We start from the raw sequence: 23,652 nt of genomic DNA on the forward strand, positions 1-23,652 counted from the left end.
TGCACCATCACCACAGTCCCCTGTGCTCCTCCCTCCAAGTCCTCAATCAGACTAAAATTCATTGCTCTTAGTTGCTTTTTCAGTCCCTGTCTTTCTGGCTGCTTCTCATCACATTCCTTTGTATCCTGTGCTATGCCCCTCGGAGCAGTTGTATTTTAAGCCCACCTACTTTTTGCAGGAATATGGTCCTGACCACCTTTATTCCCATTAAAGTGCTGTTTCAGTTTCTATCTTCTGTGTAGCCCCCTCTATCTTATGCCAAACAAAATTTTGTGTGTGCTTCTTATCTGTCCTTTATTGTTTATTGATATCAACTGAGACAAAATATCAAGCTCCTTGAGCTGATCTAATAACTCATGTTTGTACCACTATTTATTCTTTACAGTACTATTACCTAGTACAGAACCTGGCCCACAGGAATTCCTAATACTGATTGAATGATTGGATGGGTGAATGAAGGGAAACTGGGAAAGCCTGCAAAGTGGTAGTGAATGAATGATCCTGCATAAGTAATTGTTAGGCGTAGTTTAATTTTAAAAGCCCTTTTCAATTTCAAAGCTTTTTGTAGGGGGAAGAGAAAGATATGAATGACTCAGACATTTGGGGTAAGACTAGAATGGCTGAGTTATTCTAAAGATTATAATTATTCTAAAGATTAGAATAACATTCTTGTCATTTAAAAATGTAAATATACTTGGAAGTTAAAAGCAAAGGATTGTTGGGCCATAAACCCAAGATTTTTAAATTGAGTCTTATTAAAAAATTTTTTAAAGTTTGTTTTCATCCCTCATTGAATTCATAATAACCTATGGTACTTCATGGCCTGCTTTTATGTATGTAGTTATTTAATTTTTATTTTAAGTTACTTTTAAAAATTTAGTGATAAGAACCTCTAAGGTTATTAACTGAAGCAAAAGCCAAGATGTTACTAATTGTTTATATTTTAACCACTTGCTCTTGCCCTGTTCCTGCTGTTCTCTCCATCCTTGATTATTGAATTTGTTTTTATGTAGTTTTGCAACATATTCTGTACATCCCTTTGCTTCATGTAAAGGAAACCATGATTCTTGTAATCCTTTACATTGAATATTTAAGTTCTAATTTTAATGGTGTGTCGAAGGCAAAAGAAGCTTCAAGGTAGAATAGTTTTATTGGAAATGTTTTTGACAAATGGTTAAGTGAGATGCTAAAAATAACATACTACTTAATTCTTAGAAGATAAAGTTAATGGATATTTGGAATGTTATTTTACCATCACAAATGAGTTCTTAAAAGGATAAGTTGAAGGGGGGGAATAAAGACCCTCGGAGATTTTAGATATAGTGATTTCTTCATTCCTGGTGACTGCACCTGAAAATTTGAGATTTTACTTGCACTTAATTTTTTTTAACTTGTTCACACTTAGACGTGTATAAAATGGTGATTTGTGGAGTGATTGTGTTGGTTATGAGTTATTAATGAGAGGTTGAGGAATTTGAACTGTCATTCTCATCTTTTTCTCTTATTACCTTTATGATTTTCAGGAAATGTATCTTTCTGTACTCTAGTTTTCTCATAAATAAAATGAAGACAGATTGATTTTTAGAATTCTCTTTCAAACTCAACCCTCCTATGTGCTCCTCCATTATACTAGGTTTAAAAATGTGTTTGTATTAAAAGTAGCCATTAATCTCGACTAGCTTTGTTAAAATAATTAAATGTGCAAATTTCACATGACTCAGTTTCTTAGTCATTCCAATAGTGTAATTATGGGTTTACTGTTTGCTAGGCACTATATGGATAAGGGATACAAATGAAAAATAAAAATGTTGTCTCTTTCTGCATCTTATATTTTAAAAATCTCAAGAATCGCTACAAAATCACATGTTGAAGAATAAATTTTACTTAATAATGTTTGAACATATTTATGTGATTATATTGAAATATAGAATATAAATTTTAATAACCTTAACATATAAACGTGCCACAATTTAAGTTAGTCTCTTATTGGATATTAAGTGATTTATATTTTTGTCATAAGTCATAATAATAATACTGTAATGAATGTCTGTATAAGTAATTCTGGTAACTCCCTTTGTCTTTTTTAGTTTCTTAGCTCTGTAAACTTGTTATAACTTTGTTATTTTATTCAAGGATGATTAAGCGCTTAATCATTCACAAATCATTTCCATTTGTGTTTAAATAATTTTCAAAGGTTAGATAGTTGAAGCATTTTCTTTTTAGGCAAAAATCATTGAGAAAATGATCTAAGAATAGAATTTTTTTCGTGGTGAGAATTAGACTCTGAAATTGATAAGAGATATAACTGGACCACTTTAGTACCTAAAGGAATTATAGTTTAGATGAGGTGAACTCTTGAACTGTGCTCTTGCTCTAATGTTGGGAAAAATAACTATCTTAATTTAGGTCTGAACTTTCATGTGAAGACTTTGGTAATATCACCATTAAAGATAGGTCCTTGATGGCCTTAGGTGACAACCTCTGAAATGTTACAGCTTCTGCTCTTCCATTACACACTTAAAATGTAACTGATCCTTGATTTTTGAGCATAGGTGTATTCTTGAAAAGATGTTTCCTGCTTACCTTATAAAGCAAGAGGTCTAAAGAGTCCTGTGGAAAAGATTAGTAATTCCAACTTCCTAATACATAGAAATTGTATTTTACTTTTTTTTTAAAGGGAAAGATTTTTTAAGATTTATTTATTTATTGATAAAAGCACTGAGTACAGTCAGAAGCTCAGGCGGGTGAGAGAATTCACCAGAGCGGGGAATAGAACAGGCAGACTGCTGAAATACGCTGCTGAGGGGAACAGCAGGTGCAGCAGTAGAGGTCTGCCGCTGCGCTGGAGGCCAGGGACCGAACCAGCACAGCTTTGCAACCCAGCGCTCAACCGCCACACCACTGGGGAGGTCCTGTATATTACTTTTTTTCAGATTTTTATTTATTGAAAGTTTTATATGGTTTTGATGTATCTCAGTAAATCTGTACTTCCTCTATGACCCGACTCTAGATTAGAGGTTTATGTAGCATAGTGAAAGGACATATACTTCTCATCTACTATTTTCATTTTCCCTTGTGTTGGTTAAAAGGCAGTCTTCCAAGACAGTGCCAGCATTAGGATCTAGAGGTTGCTTTTGACAAAAATCATGTTGTATTAGGTTGCCTTGTAATGTATTCATTTTCATAGGTATATATTTTTTTAATTTTGGACCATGTATACCTGTAGTTGCTAATTTCAGCATTAATATATTGATTCTAACTTGAAAAAGAAAAACATAGAAATTGAATGTTTGTATAATAAAGAATCTGTTTAATGAAAAACAAAAAGTGCTCTTGAGAACCCCCGCCTCCACTACAGGTTATCTTTCAAATGTATCTCTAAAAAGGTTGGCTAAAATTAAATTAATTATATAAATTACTCAGTGCTTCATTGGGTCTGAAAGAAATGAAACTAAACCTTAAGGGCCAGAAGGCTTGACTTTTATTATTATTTAAATTAAGTATGTAGACTGATCTTCAGTTATAATCTTTAAGGTGTATATATTTTTAGTATATATATCATTTCTTTTTATTCCATATATATTATACTAAAGTGGTAATGTTTTAAGTAATGATAATTTGGGAGAGGGCAGTCTTTGGTAGAAATCTAAATTTTTTAGGTCGATCAATATGAAGCAAACATTGTGATTTTGTGCTGAGTTCCAGGGATTATAAAAAAAGTAAGGTCAGGCTTATGATGCAGACTAACTGTGAAAAGAGCCTCTGTCATAATTATTACACAGTACTGTAATTATTATACTTTGCTGCTGGGAACTCTTTCTGAGGACTGAAAAATATCCTTGAGGAATTAGAATTATTTGTACTCTTTTGTGTGCAATGGAGGCAGGTGCTGAACTAGACTTTGCAGATCAAAAAATCATTTTAACATTTCTGGCTCTTAACACTTTTTAGAAAAGCATGTGAAAGAAGAGTTAAACAACAATCAGCTTGCTCCTGTTTTATGTGCTAGCATACAAAGAGTTCTATTAAACTCTCAACCATTTTATCTTGAGATTTTTCCATTGTTGACTGTTGAAACATGTTTTAAGAAATAGTACTTTTAACATTATCAAAGAAAATATTTAATGACCTGTCAGAAAAGAAAAAAGTAGTATATAGATGGTGAGCAAAGTAAAATAATCCCAAGTGATAGAAAGTAAAAATCTTCAAGCCACAAGCGCTTTTAAACCACTGTTAGTAGTTCCTTTTATATCCTTTAAGAAAAATTACTTGATACATTTTTCAAATAATGTAGGCAATGGTTGGTCCCCAGATATCATTATGTTTTTTCTTTTATTGCTTGATATTAAAATATGAAAGGATTTGATATTTTAATAATATGCTTTTAAAAATAAATGAAATATGTTAGCATTTTACTAAAGGCTCTGCTTTAGTAAAATCTGGTCCCACAGTCTGGTAACATTTGTTATTCATAACCTTGGGAAGAATCCCCAAAAGACCCACATTATATTAATTATTTCATTTTGATAAACTACTTTTCATTTCCATTTCATGAATTATCAATTTGGTTTGGTTGCAAATAGAAGCCATTGGGTTTGTTAAGTACAGTTAACAAATTCATTAATTTCTACTGTTGATATATTTTCTTAAGTTAAAAAAAGTAAAACATAATAGCAAAGTCATTGGAAAAGGTACTTTCTGTTTTGTTAATTAAAATTCATGACTACATGTAAGTAAAATTCATGACTACATGACTGTGTCTTTTTTTCCCCCCTAACTTAATTGTCTTAATGATTTGCTCAAAAAAAATGATTTGCTCCTCAGTGTTGGATGTAACTTTTCCCCTGTCACTTTTACATTATGACTATAATGAGATCATGTTTCATGAATGGATTATTCTTTTATTAACTTAAAACAACAAACATGACACTGCTATACAGGACATACACCTTGTCCTTTGGAAAAGGGTCTAGCTTTTTCCAAAGGATAAAAGTTAAGTTCCTAATAATTAAGTTATTGTGGTGGAAATCAGTAATACTCAGGTTTTTTTAAATTTTCATGCCCATGTATTTTTATGACATAAAATACACAGTTTCTAATCATTTTTCCCAGGGTCTTTTTCCATTGAAGTAACTCTATGTTTGCATTGTCATTTTAGTAAAACATACTATTAGTTTGGCAAGAAAAGTATTATGGAGTTAATGACAAAGAAATGAAATCATTAAAAACAGCTTTTCCTATTGTTTTAATTTCAAGAGTCCAGATACTGACCAGTTAGTTTATAATAGGTTACTCTGAGGAAAAGGTTATAAATAGAATTTTTTAAATATATTTTTATTTTAATTTTGTTAGAAAAAAATATGTAGTGTTACATTCCATAAAAAAATTTGATTTAGTTAAGATACAGATTTTTATTAAATGTATAGTTGTTTTAGTAATAGTATCGCCTATAAGATATAGATCCTATTTTATTGTATAGTTTTTTAGTAATCATATTCATGTTTTTCTTTAATTTTTATGTAGTGAATTTACTTTTGGGTTAGGTTTTATGATTCTTTTACCAAAAAGCACATAGACTATTCCAGGAAACAGAGGAAGATTTGCTGTGTTATTTGACATGTAGTGAGTGATGAATGTGCCCAAGAACAAAGGCAAATGAAGGAGAGATAACAAACTTGAAGAATTGCAGAGGTTATATTCCAATTAAGTGTGGTAGCACTAGATTATCTAAATTTAGCAGTATTTGTCCTGTCCAAGGCCAAAGAATTTTGAATTGTTTTCAGCTGCAGTATAGTAAGCTTATTTTAGAAATGTTTGACTATTAAGTGACATATTTTGGCAACTTTTCATAGCATCTGGATTTCATCTAAGTAGCATGTATTTGGGATTGTTAGAGATGCCAGTAATTCCTGTTCAGTTATTAGAATGGAAGAGGTGCCTATCTGTGTTTTGTAGTTTATACATCTGGATGCTTGAGGTCTACATGCAAAAGAATTATTATTCTTCTTTGGTTGATAAGCCTCTTTTTCACCTCTGTACAACCATTGCAGCTAGGTTATTATATGCATTTTGGGTAAAATATCTAAATGAGGAATTCCTTTCTCTCCCTGAATTTGCTGACTACCAAATATGTATGAAAATGCTGACTTGTGAAAGGTGTCTTTGTTTCATCTGTACAGATTTTGAAATATTCATTAGGTTGACGACATCCTTTATATCCCATATTTCAAATTAGTTCACACAGTTACATTCCTTTATAATTATCTGTTGGATTTTATGTTCATGTCCAGTTAGTTTTATTATTCATAAGCTATATATACATTGCATAATCTTAAGTTACCCTGTTCTCCTTGATTATTTTTATTGGTTACAGTCAAATTGAAATACGACACTGCTTGGAATTCTAAATAGAACAGCATAACATCAATAGTTTTCTATTTTTATGATATGTGAGCTTTGATCCTTTTTTTCTAGAATTATTTGAAGATCTTTTCTGTAAGTCTTTTTTTTTTTTCTCCTAAGATTTATTTTATTTATGCATACGAGAGCTGGAGTGCAGGCCAGAGATGTGGGGGAGGGAAGGTAAGAGTATTCATTGGAGACAGAATGGGGAGCAGTACAGGAGGACTGACTTAAATATACTGCTGAGGGGAGCCTTGGGTGAAACAGGTGAGTCACATGCTGTGTCATGTGGGTTAGCTCCCTGGCCAAGGCTCAATCTCATGCTGCAGTGGCTGCTGATAGCTTCATAGTGCTGAGACTTAACCCTTTGTGCCACCAGGGAGGCCCTGTCTTACTCAGTTTCTATCATACTGTACCTTTGTTTTCTAGAATATAGTCAAAATGTATATTGCACTACCAGTATTTAATTGACACAAAATGATAGGCCTCTTATGACCAGTTAGAATTTAATGAATAGAAATCCTTTTTTTCTAAATACTTGGGATACAAGTGTGTCATCTTAAGAATATTGGGAGGTTATTTGAAAATGAAATGTTTTCTTCTTTTCCATTTTAGAAAGTAGGTTTGGCTTTTAATAGGCGACTTCATTGTTCTCTTAGATTATGGACAACTCTTAGAGAATAGCTCGTAGGTTGAAGGGGAGGAAAAATAATTTTCCATTTTCCCTTCTGATTTCTTGTGAGACCCCATGATATTTAGATAGACATCTCCAAGATGTTCTCAACAGGCTGTCACACCTAGTGTTATTTTGGAACATGGATTATTTTGAGCCAAGGTCAGTCAAGGCTCTGCAGGCTCATGAGAAACTTTTGCCATTCCTCAACTACTTGAAAGAATGAGAATTGGGGTATTATCCAGAATTAGAATTTTACCAGAAATAACTCATCTATATGGCTCAATAAGCATCAAATTCCAGAATACTTGGTGTTTGTCATATGGGTCACCCTCTCCTCATCATGTGAGTCATCCTTCCTTCTTGAAGACACAGGCCCCTATCCTGTTCTTATATACACCCACTTTTGTTTTATTGGCTTTATAATCTACATCTATAGAGTCTTCATATAATTAAATATACTCTTTTCTCCTACTAATCTGCCTGGTGTCTCCACCCCTGAACTTGTAATAAAAGACAGATTAACAAGAGAAAAACAGATTTCACATATATACCTTAGCACACATGGGAAATACCCAGGGAAATAATGGAGAACTTATAGTTATAGCGGGGAGGCTTTAGAATTTATAATTAGTTACCATTTTAATAGAGAAAGGGGAAGAAAGGTAGAGGCCGGTGGGTGGATGGAAAGTAAATGATTTTTAGCAAGAGTGAGTTTTTAGAAGAATATAGGGAGATCTGACAGTATCTGGTAATTTGTCTGGGTATAGTATCTGCTCCTAGTCTACCCTCCTGAGGTAAGAATCTGTATACCATGGTTGATGAACTGCACAGGGTGTGGTTTTATGACAATTGGGTTCTTGGAGGATTTGTCTTAGGCACATCAGGGGAGAAGAAAAACCTCCCCTTGCATTTTCTGTTTTTCAAGTGGCATCTTTTAAGATGGTATATCCTGAACTAATCTAGTCTTATTTTGGTGTGGCATTCCGCTACCCTTCAGTTACCAACTCTATTCTTGCATTCTTGGTGTGCAATACTTGTTTCAATTAGTCTTTTATCTCTTGATGTTTTGCAGATGTAGGAGAGCACTGAAGTGATAAAGAGCTAGGGAATTATTGCCAGGACAATGCATTTTATCAATCTCCAGTACATCTTTATTTATATGTTCTCTCCTGGAAGAGAAGATCTTCATTTCCCCTTAGTCCTACTTTTAGGTAGCTATAGAAACAAAATGTAGGTATTTCTTATGGTGATAGATTTTGTTTTTGGTGCGGTCTTAACACATATAGAGTTTAGTGTATAAATTAGTCTTAAGTATAATAATAGCTCCATCCTACAGAATAATGTATATATCCTTATAGCCACCACTCAAATTGAGATATGAAAGTTTCCATTGCCCCATAAATCTAATTTGTGCCTGTTCTCTACCTGTATAACCCATACTCCACTCATTTCCATTATTTTGTTCTATTGCATGTGTATAGTTGCATCTCAATTCTTTTGCTTAACCTAATGTCTCTGAATCTCACCCATGTTGTTGCAAAAATTATAATTTTATTGGCCTCTCTGGTGACACAAGGGTAAAAGTCTCAGTGCTATCAAGCTGTCTCCAGCCACTCCAACATGAGTTCAATTCCAGGCCAGGGAGCTGACCCACATGGCTCAGCAGACCTCTCCTTTCTCACCCACAGCTCCCCTCAGCAGTGTATTTCAGTAAGTTTGCCTGTTCTGTTCCCCACTCTGTCTCTGGTGAATACTTTCACCCTCCCGCACATCTGTCCTGTACCCCGTTCTTGTATAAATAAATCTTTAAAAAAAAAGAATTTAAAAATCAGGTGGTTACTATAATGTGGAAGAGGATTTCATAAATTATTAAGCTGTAAATATTTCTACCATAGCCAAGGAGTATCAAGATTGCTATTTATTAAAGTCAACCATCTTGAAAAGTTGCTTGCAGTATTATTTCAGAGATGACTCCTTATATTGTAATTTTATTTATTTAAATAAAATGTACAGAGTGATTCATTTAATATGTGCATATAAATCTCGTAAAAATAATAATTCTATTTTATTGTTGTATAGTAATATGTTGTATTCAGATACCACAGTTATCTCTTTGTTGATACACATTTAGGTTGCTTCACTTTTATCATGGTGAGTTCTTTTTGTGTTTAATGTTTTATTAAACCCAATGTTTTATTACACCCAATGTTTTATTACAATATTTTTGTAAATGATTTACTGTAATTTTAGGAAAATTAATTTTGTTGTCATATTACTTACAAATATACCTATTTTTGTGTTGAAGTAATGCTGCATAACATATAAGTTTAAGGTGTACCTACTTTTAAAAAAATATATTCAGCATTAAAATGAATGTTTATGTTTTGGAAAAAAGATAAAATTGTGTATACCACCACAGCAGTCAGGTTGAACACCTTTTCCAGAGCCCCAGAAAGTTACCCTTTTGTAGTAAGCCCCCCTCCCTGTCCCTGGTGATCACTGATATACTCACTGTCTTTTTAGTTTTACTCTTTCCATATGCAATATAAGTAGAATCAGATAGTATATAATCTTGAATTTGACTTCTTTCACTTAGCATAATGCTTTACCGATTCAACTATATTGTCACATGTAGTGATTGTTTTATTGATGAGTACTATTGCATTTTATGGATATGACACAGTTCATTCATTTATCACTTCATGTGCATATGGATTACTTCCAGTTTGGGGTATTTATGAATAAACATTTGCCTATAGGTCTTTGTAGACATATTTCATTTCTTTTGATTAAATACTAAATCCAGTTCCCTAAGAAAAGCTTTACCTATCTTTTAGTAAATTATTTTACTAAGTGGGAAAAAAAGAAGTGAAAGACAAATCCTGTATGGATCACTTATATGAGGAATGTGAAAGTCATAGAAAAGAGACTGGAATGGTGGTTTTCATTCTAGTAACCCCTGGAGCCTGGGGAAAGGAGATAATTGGTCAGAGGGTACAAACTCCAGTTAAAGACATCTAATGTATACCATAGTGCTTATAGTTTTACTGTATTAAGAGTAGGTCTTAAGTGTTCTCACCACAAAAAAAAGTAATGGTAATTCTTGTGGTATTGCAAATTTTTTATAACATGATTGTATCCACGTCAGTATGTTGGCTTTGATAATCATACTATGGTTTTGTAAGGCATACCATTAGAATCAGATGTACTCTGATTTCACTCTTTTTTTCTTGCAACTGCTGTAAGTCTACAATTATCTCCAAACAAAAAGTTTACAATTTTTAATAAAATCAATTGACTGTGTATGTGTATATATATTGGTGGATCTTTATTCCTCTCTATTGATCTATCTTCATGTGAATACCACATTGTCATAAATAATTTTATAATATTTTAATTTTGTAATTTAATCAGGTAGTGTAGTTCTTTGTATTTCCATAGAAATTTTGTAGTCAGCCTGTCAACTTCTAAACTCATGAAATGGTATTTTAATTGGGATTTTATTTAATCTAGAAACCATTTTAGGGACAATTGACATCTTTGTCTTGAATTAACTCTCCTTGAAAAAAATGTTTTCTGTAATTTCTTAGTGATAGATTCTAGTTTTCAGTGTACACATCTTGTAAACATGTTAAATTTTAATCCCTAAATATTTAATGTTTTTTGATGTGATATTAAATTTTTTAGTTTCCAGTTTTTATATGGGAGCATATAGAAATGTGATAGATTAGTTTTACATTGATCTTCGGTTGTGCACTCTTGCTAAAGTTATTTGTTGTAGTATTTTTTATTAGTCTATTAATGAGGTGAGAGTGTCTCTTGCAACTACTCAACTCACATGTTAGGACAGTATGTAAAAGAATGAATTCAACTGTGCATTACCACAAAGGAGGCTCCCCCATAATAAGGCATTGGGCTTACATGCCATCCTGAGATGTTAAGAAGGGAGAGGGCTCTGAGATGTAATAGGGGAGGAAGACAAGCATGGCTGCTGCTTCCCATGTCTCTTTGCTCCTTGTGCCTCCGTTAGTCGTAGTCTTCTCCTGTTCTTTTCCCAGTGTTTTCTAGCCTCTGCTCACTGTTCAGCTCTGCCCTTCCTTGGGTGGGGCAGGGAACTTAGAAACTCCCCTTTATATGGAGATTACATTTAAAATTGGTTGTATGTTAGACAAAGGAAAGAATGAAATTCAGAGGCAAGATCTCTGACTACCTATAGCACTGTGTGTCATTTACACCCCAAATGTCTATTTAATAAAGTTATGTACCCTCTTACCACCTGCTTTCTGTAGTTAGTCTGTTCATCCTATCCTGTTTTTCTCCTGTCTGAAATATCACTCATTCTGGTATTATTTGACAATCATCTTACTTTAAAGGGTTAATTTAAAGGTTGTTTGATATCACATAATTATATTCAGAAGCAGGCTTTTTCAGTAACATCTTTGGAAAACAAAGGATAAAAGCATTGGAACACATTTGACTTCTAAAATTTCTTTGTGGCTTTTATATAGTATTATTTAGATTCCCAAGGAGTTTATAAGTTCCTGTTTGATTTGCTAGTTATATTAGTTTGCTAGCACTGCCATAATAAAGTACACAAACTGGGTAACTTAAACAACAAAAATTGATTGTTTTAGCATTCTGGAGGTTAGTAGTTTGAAAAGTTATCAGCAGAGTTGGCTTCTTCTGAGGGCTGTGAAGAAAAACCTGTTGCAGCCGTTTGTAATGGTTTGCGGGCAATCTTTGGTTATCTGGTTTGTAAATGCATCACTCCAGTCTCTTCTTTCATCTTCACATACTGTTCTCCTTACATTCTTCACTCTATATGTTTGGTTCACATTTCCCCTTTACATAGGACACCAAAGAAAATGCTTTTCCCCTTTTGTTAAATTTAGTTCAAGGTATTCAATTATTTTTGTTTTGGAAATGCTTTTCAAGTCAAGCTATGTTACATTCTTTTATTATACTCCTTCTTTAGGCAGTGATTAATCACATATTTCCACAAAGCTTCCAGAAGTTGAGCATAAGATTGTATGTGTATATGTTAGATTAAATATTCTATTGTCATCAGTTATCACTAGATACCTAGTGAAACTTTCTTGAATTTCTTCAAGTTATTTTGTAGTAATATTTGTGATTTCAAATAGTCTTTAAAAATATTGAAGTGAGAGTTCTATTTTTTAATGACCACATTGAAAAATATTGGATGACACAAGTATTTCCCTTAAATTAGACACTTTTAGTACACTAATCGTATAACCCTATTTGCGCAGGTTTTGACTGGATCGCCTCATCAAAGTTATTCACCTTCTAGCTATCAGGATTTCAGTAAGTGGGAATCAATGCTGAAAATAAAAGAAGGACTGCTGAGGCAGAAAGAAATTGTTATTGATCGGTACGTATTTTTTCCTCAATTACTCAGTGTTTATGGCATGTAGGTTAAGAAAGCAGATACTTTTGTATGTTCTATTTTTAGTTAAGAAATGGAAGCTTACAAATATATTGATGTCTCATATCTGTTCCTTCCAATCCCAATCCTTTTTTTTTTTTTTTAAGTTTAAAAAATGTATTAGTTTCTATTGAGGCAATGTTGGTTTCAACAGTGCATATGATTTAGTGATACAGGTTCACACCTCTTCAGATGTGTGTGACCATACCACACCCACTACCAAAGCCCCAGAAATCCTCGATCTTGTCCATTGGGCTTCCCTCACCTTAGCTTCCTCCCTCAGCCTCCCCCAGGTTGCCTTGATGATTGAAGAAGTGAGTGTAGGTAAAAGCACTGAGTATGGGCGTCAGCAAACATGCATTCAACTTCCTTCCTACACAGCAAAATTTTGCCTTCCTACAGTGGCAAAATCTGTGTTTTTCCACACATGGTGCCTGAACTTCTGTATGTGGAATCAGATGAAGATAGGTCTTAGCTGAACGCAGATTCTGGTAACTGATAGGTCAGTGACTCCTGATTTATCTGTTGTCATGACTATTTTTTTTGCTTTTCCTTTCTGGGTTTTTTTTTTTTTTTTTTACATCATTGTTCATTTAAAATTTTTTTCATTTTTAAAAAATTTTGTATATTTTTTGCATCATTTTTCATTCAAACAGTATTTGCTTCCCCCCACCCCCTCAGGTGTAGTCCCCATAGAATTTCCTTGACCAATGTACCCATGCACCATCACCTCAGTCCCCTGTGCTCCTCCCTCCCCTGCAGTGTGTCTCTGATTTATAATTGTCCATTTTTGCTTGTGTTTTGTACTGTTATTATTTTTTTTACACTGATGTCTTACTGGGTTCCCCTGTATGCCTGCTCTAAGTGAAGCCATCCGATATTTTTCTTTTTCCTTATGGCTTATTTCACTGAGCATAATTCCTTGTATTTCCATTCACGTTGCTGCAAATGGCATGAGTTTATCTTTTTTTGATTGCTGAATAATATTCCATTGTATATATATGCCACATCTTCTTGATCCAGTCATCAATTTTTGGGCATTTGGGTTGTTTCCAGGTTTTGCCTATTGTAAATAGTGCTGCAATAAACATAGGTGTACAGGTGCGCTTTTGAATCACTGTTTTTGTGTCCTTTGGGTAGGTCCCTAGGAGTGGATTGTGCCGGATCGTATGGTAGCTCCACTTTTAGTAGACCAAGGAACCTCCAGACATTTTTCCACAATGGTTGGACCAGTTTGCACTCCCACCAGCAATGTAGGAGAGTTCCTTTTTCACCACATCCTCGCCAGCATTTGTTGTTGCTTGTTTTTTTGATATGTGCCATTCTTCCAGTCCCAATCCTTTTGAGGACCACTATCAGCACTAAATATTGACCATTCAGTTGGCCTGTTTCTTTACCATTCTCCCTTTCACTTTATTTGAAATTCCTCTCCATTTTCTTTGTACATGTACAAACAGTAATTGGATAGATAGCTTTTATAAAAATATGTTTCACTCCTTACATTGAAATTCAAAAGCTTCAGTGGTATTAGTGTTGAACAGTATTTGAGTGAGGGAAAATAAATGATTTTAATATAAAGGCATTCCAGACTGAGGATGTAACGAGTTAGGTAATCAGAAGAAAGGAAAAAAGCATGACTTTGGTATAGCCTAAGAAGAGTATTCTATAAAAGGCCAGTCTATAAAATGCTAGAAGCACTTTACAGTATAAGTACCCTTGTTCTGTATTTCACGTATTTCATGGTAGTATGGTTAAAAATACTTCCTATTATGAATTTTAAGATAATTACTTTTACCTGTCAAATTATTAGAATACTAGAAGTTCTGCTTTTAACTGTCTTTTGAAAGGTATATTCTTTATAATGTGACTTCAATTGATGTTTTGCAGGCAGAAGCAACAAATTACCCACCTACATGAGAGGATAAGGGATAATGAATTGCGGGCAAAACATGCGATGTTAGGACATTATGTAAATTGTGAGGATGCTTATGTGGCTAGCTTGCAGGTAAGATTACAGAAGATTTTGTCATCTTATTAGTGTTTATTAGTGATATGCTTAGTTTGTAAGAATAGTACACATTATTTGAATTAATAATCTATTCACATGGATCTTACTTATATGTGTAGTAAAAGATATCCAACTACTCTTTCATCTGTCTAATTTGTACCTTATCCACACACATACAGAAACTGCTGCTATTAGTTTCTAGTATAGCCTTCCAGAGTTGATATAAATATATTTTATTCCTCTCCATCTTCACCAAAAAAAAAAAATCAAAATTACCCAGCACCTTACTTTTTTCCTCTATGTAATGTATATACATGTAAAATACAATGATTATTTCCACATTATTTCATAAGCAGCAATTCTTTTCTTTTGTTTCTACAGTTGCTTGATTTCTCATTTTGTAAAGACAGCATGTCCCTTCTCAAAAGTTGCTTCGTTTCTAGTTTGGGGTATTATGAAGTTGTAAAGAATAACCTTATATAAACATTGCATGTATTTTTGTAAATTAAATTCTCAGGAGTGAAATTTCTACACATTGTGTGAGTTGACGTTCATGGGAATTTTAAGTTGCCATCCAGAAGAGCTTGTTCAGATCTTTCTCCTCCTCCACCAGTGCATAGACTCCTCTTTTCCCACTTCCCAATGAGTAGCCATGTTAACAGTGTGTTATCAAAATAAGATGAGATGTTTGCCTTTCTAGTAATTTTACATAAATGATGACGTGGGAAACTTAACTCTGAGTGGGTTTTGTTTTCATTTTTTTATTGTTGCATATGTAATGTATGCATATATATTTAAAGTTTACCATCTTAATCATTTTAAGTATTCAGCTCAGTGGCGTTAAATACATTCATAGTATTATGATCACCACTATCCATATCCATACTTTTGTATATGTGCATATTGCCTATACAATTTCCCTCCTTTCTAAAGAATTTTAGTATTTCTTGTAGGGCAAGTGTACTTGCAACAGATCCCCTCAGTTTTTATCTAAGAAAGCACTTTTTTTCATTCTTTACTTTTGAAGGATAAACCTATAGCATTTGGATTTTTAGTTTGGTGGGTTTTTCTCTCAACATTTAAAATATTTCACACCAGTTCGTTCTTGCATGGTATCTGAAATGTCAGACCAAACTTATCTTTGCTATTTATAGTAACATGTTTTTTTTTTTTTTCAAAGATGTATTTATTTATGCACACAATAGCTGGGCTACAAGCCAGAGATGCAGGGGGTGAGAGGATTCACCAGAGACAGAGTGGGGAACAGAACAGGCAGACTGATCGAAATACACTGCTGAGGGGGGAGCAGCAGGCAAGACAGGACAGGTCTGCTGCGCCATGTGGGTTGCTCCCTGCCTGGCCGGGGATTGGACTCATGCTGCAGAGGCTGCGGATTGCTTTATAGTGCTGTGCTTAACCTTGCGCCACCAGGGAGGCCCATATAGTAACATGTTTTTTTCCCCTCTGGTTTCTTTCAAGATTTTTTTTTTTTGATCTTTGTTTTTCAGAAATTTTAGATATGCTATGCCTATGTGTAGTTTTTGGCATTTTTCATTTTTGATGCTCTGTTCTATTTAGACTCAATACTCTGCATGAGTCTGTGGTGTGGTTTCTCAGAATTTGGGAAAATTCTCATTCATTATTTCAAATACTGCTTCTGTTCTTTTCTCTCCTTTTCCTCCTTCCAGTGTTGTCAGTACACATATTTTATAAATTTAGCAGTTAAGTCGCAGTTCCTGGATATTCCGTTCCTTTTATTCAGTCCTGCTTCACTTTGCGCTTCCATTTTGGAAGTTTCTTTTCTTGTATCCTCAAGCTTAGAAATGGTTTCTCTTTCTGAGTCATGTCTAGTCTACTGATGAGCCTATTGAAGTCATTTTTCATTTCTATTACAGTGTCTTTGATCTCTAGAATTTTTTTTTTGTTCTTTCTTAGAATTATCATCTCTGTGCTTATATTGTCTCCTTGCATGTTGTCTACTTTGGTAGTTAAGCCCTTAGCACAATAATAGTTTAAAAAATTTCTGGTCTGGAAATCCTAGCATTCCTGACTGGATTTTTTTTTACCTTTTAGTATACCTTGTAATGTTTTGTTGAAAAGTGCATGTGATATCTTCATTTCTCCTCCTTCCTCCCAACAGTTTGCTTAAGATGGTTTATCTTTGGCTTTATTATATTTGGTCCCATATGCAGTTATCCATGTTATAATTTCTCTTTTGTCAGGTAGTCTATGATTTTTTAAAGGACAGTGTCTGAATCTGTCATCTTTGAAATACTCTGCATGGGAAATGTTGTATATATAATTATTGAGTCGCATCTCTATTCGAAACTTTAAGTTCTCCAAGGTCTGCTTCAAGTTCATTTCTTTAACAGCTTCACTAGGCAATATTTATTCATTGTCTTTTTTTAATACTTCATTGAACTGGTGAGACCTTGTATTGACTGTTGAAACCCCAGTAAACAACTATTTGATGTTTGTTAAATAAATGGGAAAAAATCTGTTTCTTTGTTTTCACATTATTTTATGGATACTTTATAGCACTTATCACATTCTAATTTTTCTGAGGAGATACCTTTCTAGGTTGTAATGCTGCAGGGAGATAAAGAGGGGAAATATCTTTTCTGAATTTCCTACAAAGCCTTGCTTGGAAGCAATAGTACCTTTACTCAGTCAGCACTAGAGTTTTGAGCACTTGTTTTGTGCCAGTCACTGTTAAGGAAATAAAAATATAAGAGCAGTCAAAATAGACAAGAATACTTGATTTCATGGACCTTACTTTCTAGTTCGGTGAAAACCTCTATTAATACTTACTGAGTTTACTATTAGCTGGACGTGATCACCTATGAGGAAATTTTTCTTTAGGTTTTCTTTTCCTAGAACTTTCACTTCTGTATGTTACTTTATCTCCCTGTACCTATATGTTTTAAAGAAATAATAACTGCCTTTTTTTAGCTTTTGGTTTATGCTGGGCACTTTATATACTTTTTCTCTAGTCTTAAAAAAAAAAAAACTGCTAGAAGATTTACAGTAATTGTTTTTAAAGATGAGAAGACAGACCTGTCATTAGCAAGTAATTTAATGGAATCATGGGCCCTAGTCAGAATACAGCAGAGCTGGGATTTACGCTATGCTATGACAGTTGCTACAGCCTATGTGTACTTTCTGTACTGTTCCTTATTTCTATTCCTTCTCAAGAAAGTAAATTTTTAAGGTTGTACCTGTTTGTTTTTTCTTTACCAATAGCCACAGTTTGAGAACACTTCACTGCAGGCTTCATTTTCAGATCAGTCAGTATCCCATTCCCAGCAAGAGGAACTTGAGCAAAAGCTTGTATCTACTGAGAAAGAGGTGTTACAGCTCAATCAGTTTCTCAAACAAAGAATAAATCAATTTGGTGAAGAAAAGAAGAAGCTGGAGGAAAAGGTAGGCATTTTTAATTAAGTTGCATTACTCAGCAACATTTCTTCAACATGTAAGTATTTTTCCTCTGTTGTAAGCCAGGTGTCTCATCAGCTCGCACATTTATATTGCAGTGATTAGTTTTGTAGTAACTTGAGAAATTCTGTACTAGCTATAAATATCCAGAGATTTTCCTAGAAATAAAAATACCAGTGTAGTATTATATATATGTTGTTATGTTAATTATATTTCTTTCTAACTAATAGTGAAACATTTTTTAAGTCAGTTGCCTATACTGAGATGTGACACAAAGCATTTCCCTATGGACTCTGTTTCTTTGCCATGATGGTTATGAAGGATTTAATGAAATAAAGCTAATCTTTCCATAAGTATGTGACTTCAAGTTATTTAAACTGAAGCTTCTGGGGCCTCCCTGGTGGCTCAGGGGTTAAAAACAGTGCTATCAAGTTATCGCCAGCCACTGCAGCACGAGTTCGATTCCTGGTCAGGGAACTAATCCACATGGCTCAGCAGACCTCTCCTGCCTTGCCTGCTGCTCCCCTCAGCAGTTTATTTCAGTCACACTGCCTGTTCTGCTCCCCACTCTATCTGGTGAATCCTCTCACCCCTCACACCTCTGGCCTGTACCCCAGTTCTTATATTCATAAATAAATCTTTATAGAAAAAAACCTGAAGCTCCTGATTCAGAGTATGTAACTAAAAGACAGTGTACACAATGTACACATTTATTTGAACTTTCTGCTATTATTAAAATATTCATACTTAATCAATCTATTTCATCTCATTCTGTTAAAATATCATGAAAGATCAAGTAGGGTACATGTCAGCCCTAATTTACTGAGGAGGCAGTGAACCTGAAACTGCTGCTTAGTGGCAGAGCTTGTTTTAGATTTTTCTCTTGAAATACCCAGCTTATTATTTTACTAGCTGAGCTTTCTGTTCAACTTGATCTTGAAACAGGTCGCCATGATTTCTGCAGGCAGGTTTCAAGCTATTAATAGAGAAACTCAGTTGACATCTTTGTGAGTGAATGACAACTATAAACGAATTAAAAAGCTTAACTTCAAAAAACTGACAAAGTTTGTACATGTTTTCTCTTCCTCAGATGCATGGTGTATTTTATCTTTGCTAAATTGAAAGTATATTAAGTACCTGTTTCTTGTTTCTTTTCTGTGTTTTGGGGGCTTCATATATTACCACAATTTGGAAAGAGCTAAGGAAATGTTCACTGATCATACAGATATGGGGATTAAAATATTTTCTCATCTGAGACAGGCTAATGAAAAGCTTGTGTGAAAATTTTGAGAGTTGGTGGGTACGATTTTTAAAATATGTTTTCATATTTTACCTACATTTTCCCCATTTATTACTTTTGATCTTTAGTGCTTGATTAACTTTATAGCTGTCTCTCTGTTAGCTCCTCCATAGAGGGTTTAAAAAGTGTCTCAAACTTTTCATGTCTCAAATAAAAGAATAAGGCTTTGTTGGGCATTTAGATTGTTTCTATAACTTGGCTATTTTAAATAATGTTAAAGTGCACATAGTGCATTTATATCTTTGAAATGTTTGTTTTTTGTTTTTTGTTTTTTTTTGGTTTTTTTTTTTTACATTCTTTAGGTAGATACATAGGAGTGGAATTGCTGTACTATATAGTAAATCTATTTTTGGTATTTTGAGCAATCTCCATGCCAGTTTACAGTTGCATCAAGAAAATTGAATACTTAGGGGTAAACTTAACTAAGGAGGTGTAATGCAATTACATTGCATTGTTGTCTTCTGCATTTACTCTTGCAGTACTACAAAAGCTGTAAGACTTTGCTTAAAGAAATAGAAGAAGACACAAATGGAAAGCTGTTTCCAGCATATGACTTACAAGAATTAACATTGGTAAAATGGCTATCTTAGCTAAAGCAGTATACCTAGTCATTTCTATCCCTATCAGAGTTTCAGAGAAATAGCGTAAAATTTAATTAAATTTATGTAGAACCACGGAAGATCCCAAGTAGCCAAATTAATCCTGACAAAAAGAAGAATGAGGATATTCACCCTCCCTGACTTAACTTCAAAACAGTACAGTATTGGAATAAAAAGAAACTTACAGATTGATAGTCCATAAATAAGCCCACACTCATACGGACAGTCAGTTTACAACGAAGGAACCAATAGTATACAATGAAAAGGTGACAGTCTCTTCAGTGAATGGTGTTGGTAAAACTAGACAGTCACATGCAAAAGAATGAAACTAAACACTACACTACACACAAAAATTAACCCAGAATGGATTAAAGACTTGGATGTAAGATCTGAAACTCTAAAATAAATAAAAGAAAGCATGGGCATAACACTTTGTGACACTGGCTTCAGGGATGTATTTTGGGACTCAACTCCAATGGCAAAGGAAACAAAAGCAAAAATAAACGACACTATATCAATCTACAAGTTTCTGAAAAGCAAATGTACCTTTCATCAAAACAGAACCATATCTTATGAACTAGGAGAAAATACTTGTTCCTCATACATCTAACAAGAGGCTAGTTAGTATCCAAGATCTCAAAAGAACTCATATAGCTCAGCAAAAAGAAAACAAATTATCCAATCAAGAAATGACAAAAGAGCTAAATAAACACTTCTCCAAAGAAGACATTCATATGCCCAAATAGACTCAAGCAAAAATGCTCATCCAGGTCTCCCTGGTGGCTCAGGGGTTAAAGACACAGCACTAACAAGCTATCACCAGCCACTGCAGCATGACTTTGATCCCTGGCCAAGGAGATAACCCACATGGTGGTGCAGACTTCTCCTGTCTCAACTGCTGCTCCCCTCAGCAGTGTATCTTAGTAGATCCACTTGTTCTGCTCCCAACTCTGTCTCTGGTGAATCCTTTCACCACCACCTTTCCACCTTGCCCCCCCCCCCCACCTCTGGCCTTTACCCCAGTTCTTATATGCATAAATAAATAAATCTTGTTTAAAAAAATGCTCATCAACAATTCCTAGGGAAATACAAATCAAAACTACAATGAGATACCACCTCACACCTGTGAGAATGGCTCATATCAAAACAAATATTAGTGAGGGTACTGAGAAATAGGTACTCTTGTGCACTGTTAATGGAAATGTAGATTGATCTAGCCCCTATGGAAATCAATATGGAGGTTTCTCAAAATATTAAAAATGGTTCAAATGAGTTTTGCCTAGAGAAAAGTGAGGTAACTCCACCAAAGGATTGTGGTGAGAATAAATAGTAAGGATGTTAGAGCACGTGCATGATTGGGTAAGTTCCTTAATAAAATAGGAAGAAGTTGAAAACATCAAGAATTAGCTCTCAGAAAATAGGAATAACAGGCGTCTGTGGTTTTTTTTTTAATAAAGACAATTCTAGAATGTCTTTTTTTTTTTTTTTAAGATTTACTTATTTATACAAGCACTGGGTACAGTCAGAAGTGCGGGAGGGTGAGAGAACTCACTAGAGCCAGAGCAGGGAGCAGAGCAGGCAGAAGGACCGAAGTACACTGCTGAGGGGAGCTGCGGGCGGCAGGAGAGGTCTGCATGCCATGTGGGACCCTCCAGTGGCTGGGGAACAGCCGGGGATCCAACCGGAGCTGCAGAGGCTGCGGGCAGCTTCACAGCCCAGCGCTCAACCGCTGCACCACTGGGGAGGCCCAACAAGCGTCTGTGTTTTAAGGCTATTTTAATTTGAGTGGAGAAATTAAGAATGGAAATGTCTGTACCCGGTTAACTTGTAGAGTTTGGTGAATGTAAAGAGGAGAATTTGTGTTAGAGGAAATGGAGATGACTTGAATACTTGGTAACTTGAGTCCTTAAGGAATATAGAAGATAGAAAGTAGATTCATGATGATGCATTTCAGGCTACACGAGATTACATTGCATTATTATCTTCTGCATTTACTCTTGCAGTCCTTATCGACTGATTCTATGACAGAATAACATTTAATGTGGTAATAACAGCAATAGAAATTACTCCTTGAGCTCTTTCTTGCATATGCCAGACAACATGTTAATGTACATTAAATGCATTTTTCGCTTAATCATAATCTTCACAAAAATCAGATGAGATAAAATTATGACCCTATTTAAAAAGTGAAATTACTGAATCATTGGGGGAAAAGTTGAGTTAATTTGTCCAGTTGCATGTTGATAGAAATTGTTGAAACACTAGGAGTAAAATTCACAACAATTTAATTGTATAGTGGATGCTGTACAACCTATACCAGCAGTTGCTTTATGAGAACATCACTGTTTCACATTTAAGACATTTAAACAATTAACTATATATTTGGGAGCAAATTAGGGAGCATTTAGTAAAAAATGGACTAATTAGTTACGTTTTCTTCTTTAATTTACAGGATCATTTGCTAATGCAAAAGCAGACTTTGTTAATAGGGTAATTCAGTCACAACAGAACACTAGAGCACTTAAGGGAATCTTGAAATGAGGAGTGTAGAAGAACTGAAACTGCTTTCAGTCACATGATTTTACATTTTAAATTCCGCCTTTTTCTCTGTGACTTGTAATTTATCATTAAAGATCTCTGGGCTTAATATTTAAAAAGGGAATTATATAAACTTCAGGTAACTACCAGTGCTAGCTACTAGTAGTCTAGATTTATCCCATCTTGATGTTAAATTGTCACACCAGCACACTTGCCTTTAATCCTGGGAATGCCCCAGTACGTAATAGGATTTGTCTGTTTCACCAGTGTTGCTTCTTACCCAAGGTATTAAGTGGATAATAATGTTATGATGGAATGAACAGATGAAGTGAGATTCGATTCAGTTTTCCAATTGAAATTGTCTTAATAAAAGTTGTTTTAAGGTGGATCTGAAAAAAACTAGATAAGACATGAAAGAAACTAGATTGTGGACAAATGTTAGCTTTAGTAAAATTTGAAAGAGTAATACTTTATACTGCTGATTATTAGCACTTTTTTCCTCAGTGAATATGGGGAAATGCTGTACAAATATTTTAGAACCTCTAAGTTTTAAATGAATGCTAAATATTTGGATGACTAGTAATTTAAAGTAAATAGGGGTCTTGAGTTTACTTCTAGGCAACTATTTGTGCACATACATGGTTTTTAGTTGAATAGTAAGTGTGAAAGACCATTGGATATATGATAGGAATTATATTTTTTAAAGATTTATTTATTTATGCATTCAAGAACTGGGCTGTAGGCCAAAGGTGCAGCAGATGAGACAGGAGAGGTCTGCTGCACCATGTGGGTTATCGTCCTAGCTGGATCGAACTCATGTTGCAGTGGTTGGCAATATCTTGATAGTGCTGTGTCTTTAACCCCTGCACCACTGTGGAGGCCCCAATAGGAATTTTAAAGATAGTGTATTTCAGGTAGAAAGCTGAAAAAAAATAGTACGTAAAAATCTGAGTTTCAGCCCATACAAACTGGAACTTAGTAGAATCGTGTACTGTATGTATTCTATAATAGGCATTCAGTTAATGTAGTTCATCAACCCTAAAATGCTATCTAGGGCAAGCATACCTTTGTGTAATTTTTAGAAAGAAAATATGCTTGCACGTTCAGTTATATCATAATGCTCTAATGGTAGTCTTGTCTCATTTGTCTATTCCTAAGTATTAAATAATTTTGGTAAATTCTGGTTTTTATTGTAATCACAAGCAATTGCTTTGCAAGTATGTTAATGACAAAACATTTAATATTTTG

General features: G+C 34.3%; 1 protein-coding gene across 1 annotated transcript in view; it reads left to right on the forward strand.

Annotated features, from left to right (window-relative positions):
* Window positions 1-23,652, forward strand: part of CEP85L (centrosomal protein 85L) — a gene marked incomplete at its 3' end in the record, with an annotated part of 106,152 nt that overhangs the window by 56,616 nt on the left and 25,884 nt on the right. Inside the window, exons 4-6 of the mRNA XM_084228104.1 lie at window positions 12,349-12,470; window positions 14,412-14,529; window positions 17,776-17,955. Coding sequence (XP_084084230.1) covers window positions 12,349-12,470; window positions 14,412-14,529; window positions 17,776-17,955 — 420 coding nt within the window. The remainder of the gene's footprint in view (window positions 1-12,348; window positions 12,471-14,411; window positions 14,530-17,775; window positions 17,956-23,652) is intronic.

The sequence above is a fragment of the Talpa europaea genome (genome assembly GCF_964194135.1).
Source record: "Talpa europaea genome assembly, chromosome: 2".
Taxonomy (NCBI): Eukaryota; Metazoa; Chordata; class Mammalia; order Eulipotyphla; family Talpidae; genus Talpa; species Talpa europaea.